At 33.6% G+C, this 8,554-nt stretch overlaps 1 protein-coding gene across 1 annotated transcript; it reads left to right on the top strand.

Moving 5' to 3' along the window:
- Positions 1-3,647: 3,647 nt before the first annotated feature.
- LOC131634684 (isoaspartyl peptidase/L-asparaginase-like) lies at positions 3,648-5,394 on the top strand. The gene is made up of 4 exons (XM_058905324.1): positions 3,648-3,904; positions 4,129-4,362; positions 4,573-4,659; positions 4,752-5,394. The coding sequence occupies exons 1-4, from the start codon at positions 3,746-3,748 to the stop codon at positions 5,244-5,246; spliced, it is 975 nt and encodes a 324-aa protein (XP_058761307.1). The 5' UTR covers positions 3,648-3,745; the 3' UTR covers positions 5,247-5,394.
- The last annotated feature ends 3,160 nt before the right edge of the window (positions 5,395-8,554 follow it).

The raw sequence follows: 8,554 nt of genomic DNA on the forward strand, positions 1-8,554 counted from the left end.
TGTAAAATTGATTCTGGCTTTAAGGTGTTTGGTTTTTGTAACGTAGAATTGATTCTGTTTTCATAATTGATTTTATTTGAAGTTAAAATTTGTGGTTTTTGAATTTAAGTGTTATTTTTACATTAAAATTTGTTGTTCAACTCACTTTTACATAAATGTATCCAAACATATTTCAGTTTTATTAAACTTAATTATTGTAAAATCAATTTTACCAAATTTAATTTTATTAAAATCAATTATATTTATATCATCCAAGAGACACCTTAATTCAGAGTTCAAATACTTACTTTTCTTGGTCTCATATATAATTAATTCTTTTATTGGTTTATATTTTATCTGAAAAGATTTAACTAATCTACTAAATACAAGGTAACCAGTGAATATAATACATTAATAATTAATTTGCTTTTTTTTTTTTTTGTTTTACATTTATTTAAAAAGAATTAATTCAGAGAAATCAATCTGATTTTTGATAGGGTTAGATTTTCAATATGGTGTTGATATTGTTGATATACAAACACTTTCTGTCTTTTATTTATCTTTACTAAGAATTTTGCATGTTTTAGTTCCGAAAATGAGTTGGACATTGACAAAGTCTAAATCTGTGTCATTCATACTACATTTTTTTAAAGGTAGTACTATAATTCATTTTCTTTATTGTTTCACTTGATATTAACCTCCTATAAAAAATAAATACTAATATAAATATTTTCTTTTTTTTTTATTTGTCACTATGTAATATCACCTGAGTTAAGGTTACATGGAACAAAATTACTTTACCTCATTCAAAACAGAAAATACAAGTTACTGTTATAACTATTATTTTCTATATTTGTACTTTATAATGTCCTCTAAATTAAGGCATCACAAAACACAACTACCTCACATATCATTCATACTAAAGTACTAATCTAACTCACTATATACACTTCGTAATGTTCTGCAAATTAAGAGAAAAAAAAATACAACTTGTTATAGCTGTGGGCATTTGAAGAATGAGTATTCAAACTTAGAAAAAGAAAATGCCTATATGAAGTCAAAGAGAAGTGTAAAAGATAGAATGACTTGATTTCAGCCCTTTCCTTTCTTGTAAAGAAGATGAGATTTCATCTCACCGGGTTGATAATCTAAGATCATTAATATCCTTGGCGTAGAAGACCCAAAATCTAATCAATACTCGAGAACTAAATGACCTCATCGAATTTGTTTGGGAATTTCTTAACATACACTATGCTTTTCTAGCGCACCGCGTAAAAATACATAAATGCTCCTAGTTACGTGAAATGTATTTCCGGAAGCACCCTTAGCCAGGTCTTTGATGAACAAGATTCTATAAAAGAGCGGATAAATAATCGGAAATGCATTTACGGGAGGGACCTGTAGTTATATTTCTGGAAGCACCCGAAATACAGACCATAATTTAGGCTAAGAAACCTTAGATGTCACGTAGAAATAAACCGAAAATGCACTTACGGGAGAGCCCGCAAGTGCATTTTCGAATCGTGTTAACATAAATAGGCTTGTTGTCTCTTCCCTTTCCTCATTTCAGAAAGTGTTTTTGAACAAGAAAGAAAAAACTCAAATACAAAACCCTCTGAAAACCCCAAATGTGTGAAAATCATCCCATAGTGTGAAAATCTCATTAGAAATCACCAAGCAATAGACAAACATCATTGTGCAAGCTTCATCAACCAACAAAAGTCAGAAATTGTAAGTTATTTTTGAGCTTTTTTAAGTTAATGTAATTTCACCTAGAAATTGTGTTTTAGGTTAGATAATCCAAGTATTTTTAGTGTTTGCAAGCTTAGAAGTAGGAATAAATGTTTTAGTATGGTTGTTTTTACGATCAATGGCCGTTTGAGGTCTTAGTGGCTGAGCTTAGCCCTTGAAGAAGCAGAAAAGTTGCATCTCCGCTTTTAGTCTGTCTGCATTTTCCCATTTTTTGAACATCAGTCTTTTTGGTAACGTTTGTTTCGTATAGTTATGGCTGAAAGACCATCTAGGTTGAGACACGACAAGCTTGCACAACATGTTTCGGTTCGAAGGGAAAGGAGTCAAGCATCCCTGGCTCCTTCTACCTCTGGACAGGTTGTGGTGGATGCGGCTACACATCTCGGTGTTCACGTTTCCACGTCTACTTCATTGTCCTTCCGCAACAAATATGGTTATCCAGGTCTTACCTCCCCGCCTCCATCTTCTTATAGATGCATTGCTTCACCTATGGTATTTAAGACAAGAGAGACATTACACTCTCAGACGACACTTCTGGCCACACGATCGATGTCGGATGCATCCTAGTCTCAGTCCTAGCCACAACCTGCATCCCAGCCTCAATCCTAACCTAAACTTGCATCCCAGTCTCAATCCCAACCACAGCCTGCATCCAAGTCTCAATACTGGTGGTACCTGAGGCTCAGGCAGATGAGGCCGCACCTGCAGAACCTCAGGATTTTGGAGGAGGGCCTTCCGATTTGCCACTGCTGCCTCTATACCCGGACCATGTCGCCAGGCATATCTTGGACGTAAAAGTAAATATTGCATTTAACTATTAATTTTTGTAGTGTTTATTTTATTATTAAGTTTTTTTGGTTGAATCAATTTTATTAAACCATGTATGCAGGAACATAATCTGCAAAAGATCATTAATCATGGGCATAAGATCTACCGACTAGTATCTCCCCCTGAGCCATGGTTTCAGGAGCTCTTGCTACTTTCAAGGTTGAAAGATTTGACCCTTTGTGGATATATATTGTCGTTAATCATGGTATGATTAACACTTTTGTTGAGAGATGACATCATCAGATATTATCGTTCCATTTACCACATGGTGAGATGACGATCACATTGAACGATGTCGCGTGTCTGCTGCATCTTCTGATAAGAAAGAGATTTTTAGACCATGAGAGGTGTAGCAAAGAGGAGGCATTAGACTTGTTGGTAAATTACTTAGGAGTTACCTCATAGATTGCTATAGAGGAGATATACTTCAGTCGTGGTGCTCATGTCAAATTTAACTATTTGCAGAAGGTGTTCACAAAAGAACTACTGCATGCACAGTAGGTTGATGGTGATCCCGAGCAGGTAGCTCAGCCCATAGCATGTCCTATGAGAACATACCTTTTTGCTTTCTAAAATCACCGGTTCATCAATTTTTACCGATTTTAGTCTGATCCCATTTAATAATATACTCATCTAATAACTAGATCAGACCAATTACCCCGATAAAACAAAAAACAACACATAAAAAACTCAAATATCTTAAACTTCACCCCCATAAGTTTCAGACTAGATTTTAAACGACCTGAATCACCATCAAGAAAAATCATTGATTGGAAATGAAAAACGAGAATGACAATCGAGGGAATTGTTTACGAAATTGCCTTGGAACCGGCCATCCGAGAATGTAGCAAAAAATTGTTTTTTATTACGGTGATCATAATCGATGTATGTTTTGGCAGGATTCAACCACTATGCAACATGAAACGAATATAATCAGTAGATTTACATTATTAAACATTATATTTAAGACTTTAGTTAGTCAGTCTCTAAAAATAATGTAGTTGTTTTGTTATGGTATTTGGTTGAATAATTAATTACAACGATTTTGACCATAAATAATTAAATTATTAAAATCTGAACTAACATATATGAAAGGTACCTACATCATTGAGATTTGCGCAAGCGAGGGAGACTTGTGTGTGTCAGAATTACAAAACCAACTGATTTTTCCATTTCAGAACAAAAAATGGGTTGGGCCATAGCTCTACACGGCGGCGCCGGTGTTCCAAATTCACTTCCACCGGAACGCCGCCTACCACGCGAAGAAGGCCTCCGTCACTGCTTACAAATTGGTGTCAAAGCTCTCAAATCCAACATGACTCCTTTAGACGTTGTTGAACTTGTTGTACGTATTTATCCATCAATCTCATTATCATTGACATCTCTGAAAAAGATGTGTCTCTGTTACATATGCGTCAACATTAATGATTATTTTAATTATTTTTAAATGAGTACTTTTGTCGTGTATCAGTGTCAATGTCGTATTTCTAGTTTCTGTGCTTCACTGTTATTATCAATTTCCTCTGTTCCTTGCTTTGATAATAAAAACACTAATAATCATTCATATAGGTTCGTGAGTTAGAGGATATTCCGCACTTCAATGCTGGAAGAGGTTCTGTTCTCACCAGCAAAGGGACCGTTGAAATGGAAGCTTCTATTATGGATGGTAACACTATGAAATGTGGTGCTGTTTCTGGTCTTTCCACTGTTGTTAATGCCGTTTCTTTGGCTCGATTGGTTATGGATCGAACTCCTCATATTTATTTGGCTTTTGATGGAGCTGAGGAATTTGCTAGACAACAAGTTGGTTTATTTCTTTTCTCATCATCATCTTTGCATCAATTTATTTGTGTTTATCTTATTTCACAAGGCTCTTTTTAATCACAGTTCAAACGTATCAAATTTTGGATCATGTGCGGTTGTCTTTTTTGCACACCCTTAAAGACAGTCTTAGTTTGGAAATTGTAGCTTGTGGCTCATTTTTATTTATGATCAAGCATCCTTATTTTTCAGGCGGTTGAGACTTCAGATTCGAGCTATTTCATCACTCCAGAAAATATTGAAAGACTAAATCAGGCAAAAGATGCAAATAGGGTCCAGGTATTTATTTTTTCATAGGAACAGTAGCATATTTATGCTTTTCCTCCTTCTCCTATAATATTTGATACCTTGTGTTCTTGACAAATATATAGCTTGATTATACCCCACCAATCCAAAACAATACTACCAAGAATGAAACAGAAAAACCATTTGCTAATGGTGATAGTCAAACTGGAACTGTTGGATGTGTAGCTGTTGACAGTAATGGGAATCTAGCTTCTGCAACATCAACGGGTGGATTGGTGAACAAAATGGTTGGTCGAATTGGTGACACGTCCATCATTGGTGCTGGAACATATGCCAATGAATTTTGTGCGGTTTCTGCAACAGGAATAGGCGAAGCAATTATTCGCGCGACCGTAGCAAGAGACGTGGCTGCAATGATGGAGTTCAAAGGCCTTTCTTTAAAGGAAGCTGCTGATTGTGTTGTACATGAGCGCACACCAAAGGGCACTGGTGGTTTGGTTGCTGTGTCTGCTGCAGGTGAAGTTGCAATGCCGTTTAATACGATAGGTATGTTTAGAGCATGTGCTACTGAAGACGGGTATTCTGAAGTTGCAATTTGGCCAAATACCAAAGTTGAGTGATATAGAGACTTTTCTGGTTTCCAAACTTAATTTACTGTGACATTTCTTGTTGATGATATATGTATGATTATATTATATGGATATGTATTTGCTTGGCACTTTGCTATTATAGTTTGTCATAATAATCATAATAATAGTAATACAACTCTCCATTTTTGAAATGAGGAGAATGTCTCTTCACAACTAACACTTTCAATATGTGCAAAAAGAAGAGGACTGTATTTTTTAGGCAACAGGGAAGGTGAATACTCCAACAATTATTTGATCATTGATGAGATCACCAAGCACCTTGATTAAATCAATTAAAGGTTATCACTGCTGCAAGATATGATTTATTTTCATTTTAAAAAGATTAATTTGAATAGATAAGATATTGACCAATGATTGATAAAGGTGGAGAAAACCATTATGGTCTAAAACTCCTAGTCACGTAAACTTCAAATGCGTGACAGAACCACTTCCATTCTATTAATGATATTGTCCTGCTTGAGAGAAAGAAGTAAGTGCCACCATAAAGTGAGACCTGGATCCTCTCCAATTTAATTCTTGGTGCTGCCCATTCAGCTCCAATCTTAGCCCTTCATTTGCATGTAGCTTTCTTCCCAAAGCAACTATATTTTTTTAAATTAATTTTGAGCCATGAGATAAAGAGCAGGAGGGATGGCAGCACTAAAACAGCTGCAGGTGATCTTTAAGAGAAAGAATGACATTTACCTTGAAGGACGAAAGTTGATAAATACACATTAAAAAGGGTACTAAACGTCTTAAACAGAAGATGACTTTCAATATTGTTTTTAACAAGAGAACTTTGTTAACCCACTCCCCCCATTATTTAATAGTGATAGGATTGAATTGTAAAAAGCTAGATTTAAAATATTCATTTAAAATTTGAACAGTATGTTTATCCTTATTCATTGCATAAGTGGTGAAGTAGTAGATAAACCAGATTTTTTGAACCATAGAGGAAAAGAGAAAGTTTGAAATTGATTTTTAAACAAAATTTTTTAGTCATGTCTTTAAATGAAAATCAGTTTTTCTATGTTCTTGATTGTAATCCCGCAAAGGAAATGTGAGACACTCTTGAAATGATTTATGGAGTTTCTCCAAGTATCAAACAAGAGAGAATGAACACACAAGGTGAAGCAGATGAATGCTTCCTTCACAAATGTTTTTCAACCCTTATAAATTTTAGAAATAATGTTAGAACTTTTGTCACTAACAAATATCTTAGAATTAAAAATTGGAATCAGAAACTTGATTCAATCCATAAATTGAGAGATGATAATATTTACGATTTTCAAGAAAAATCCAAGAATGAAGAAATCGTTGAGAAATTGAATAAATTGATTCAACTGTTAAACAATGAAGACATGATCTCAAATTTAGAAGAATCTCCGACAACTTCATTAAAGAACTCATGTGAAGAAGAACAATCTTTTTTATTGAACAATCTTCGGAGGATTCAACGTCTAATGGAGAAACTTCATCAAGCAGAGAATATGAAGAATAAGAAGTTTCATCCAATGGAATTTTTTAAGAAAGAAATGAGAAGGAAGTCTCAACAAGAAACAGTTTCAGAGACTCAACATCAAGAAGAAATCTCAAAGAATTAACTTGTGGTAGAACCTTCAAAGAATCTTCTTCCAGCAAAGAAGATGAAATTTGTTCGAAAGCTTCCTAGAAAAAATGACTCTGAGATAATAAAGTTATCATACATGCAATTGTTTAAGTTAAGCAATAAGTTAATCGAAGAAAATGTTAAAATTAAAGAGTGAAACCTACATTTTAAGACCATATTGAGTCTTTAGAAAGTAGTAATGAAGCATTAAAATATGAAATGACTAACCTTAAAAATTAAGCTAATAATTGTGAGACTTGTGTCTCGATGAAAAAGGAAGTGAAAGATTTGAATGAAACCCTAAGTAAATTTACTAAGGAGAGAGAAAACCAAGATTTGAATATATCAAATAAAAAGTTTAAAAAAAAAAAAGCTGAATTGCTTGTTTACCAATGCCTTTATGGTGATAGATTTGGACACTTATAACTATTTTGTTCTGATAAATTAAAAGTTCTAATGGTAGAAATCATAGACCTCTTAGAACTACTAACTCACCAGGACCCAAGAAAATTAGGGTAACAAAGGTAAAAACCTACTCTCTCTGTTCCGAAATAAATGTCGCATTTGTAAAAAGTTATTTATCTCAAAATAAGTGTCCCTTTTAGTTTGCAATGCAATTTTAGTTTTTATCTTCCAATTGTGCCCTCTAATTAATACTCTTAATTTACTATTTCTCTCACATTGCATTAATGATAATAAGAATACACCAATAACAAATAAGGATGATTCGGTAAAATTTTCATTATCTCTCTTTCATCTATCACATTTTCTTAATCTATGTGAAATTGTCAACTATGACACTTATTTTGGGACGAAGAGAGTGGTATCTATTGCAGGGATGCTTTTCAGTTTTAATGAAGTTGTAGTGCATATTAAATGAAGTTGTGCAAATCAAGATGTATACTACTAAGTATACATGACGGTGTTTAATTTTTTTTATGCTTGTGATCAAAGAATATTATAGCATATATCAATAGTCGTGATCAAAGTAAAATTCGTTGAGGATAGTCTTAACATGTATGCTCTATGATTTTCATTTAACTTCTTAGTAGGTTGAGAAGATAAGTATGTAGTGAATCTATTTATCTTGTTGTTTTAATCAACTCTCGTATCCAACAACTAACAGAGAATAATTTACAATATTGTTTTTCTGTTCTCTCGAAAGGGGGGGGGGGGGTGGTTATCAAGATTACTTGATATTTAAGGTGATACACTTTTTAGAGGTAGAATAATAAAAAAAAACTATGATTAAACCTCTAAATAAGTGGTTTAATATTCGCTCAACAATTTAAAATTATTATTACTAATAAAATGAATGAGTCTATAGCCTCTTTCAAGTAAGGGGTGCAAATAAGATGAAAAAAGATGTCAAAATTAGTGCCAAAGTAAAAAAAAAATAACCAAAGGCCCAAAAATACCAAGGAGGATGAAAAACAAGGGAATAATGTTTAGCTAATCAGTTAGATATGTTAGAACAAGAAATGTTCTGATCAATATTCTTAGTTTTGATGATAACATTAAGTATGAATTTTGTATAAGACAATGTGGTACTCTAATCTTTTACGTTTTCCATTTCAGGAAAAGTATAAAAGAGTAAGCACAAATCAGCGTTCAGAAGCACTAACCCAGAAGTTCTGGATGGCTTCATCAAAACATGGCCTGGCAAGACATCAGAAGATGGTCCTGCAGA

This window comes from Vicia villosa, linkage group LG1 (assembly GCF_029867415.1).
Source record: "Vicia villosa cultivar HV-30 ecotype Madison, WI linkage group LG1, Vvil1.0, whole genome shotgun sequence".
Taxonomy (NCBI): domain Eukaryota; kingdom Viridiplantae; phylum Streptophyta; class Magnoliopsida; order Fabales; family Fabaceae; genus Vicia; species Vicia villosa.

Excerpts from the sequence above, each read along its gene's own strand:
- LOC131634684 (XM_058905324.1), top strand. The coding sequence starts at position 3,746 with ATGGGTTGGGCCATAGCTCTACACGGCGGCGCCGGTGTTCCAAATTCA. Across the intron at positions 3,905-4,128 it reads TAGACGTTGTTGAACTTGTT|GTTCGTGAGTTAGAGGATAT; the intron begins GTACGTATTTAT and ends TCATTCATATAG. Across the intron at positions 4,363-4,572 it reads AGGAATTTGCTAGACAACAA|GCGGTTGAGACTTCAGATTC; the intron begins GTTGGTTTATTT and ends CTTATTTTTCAG.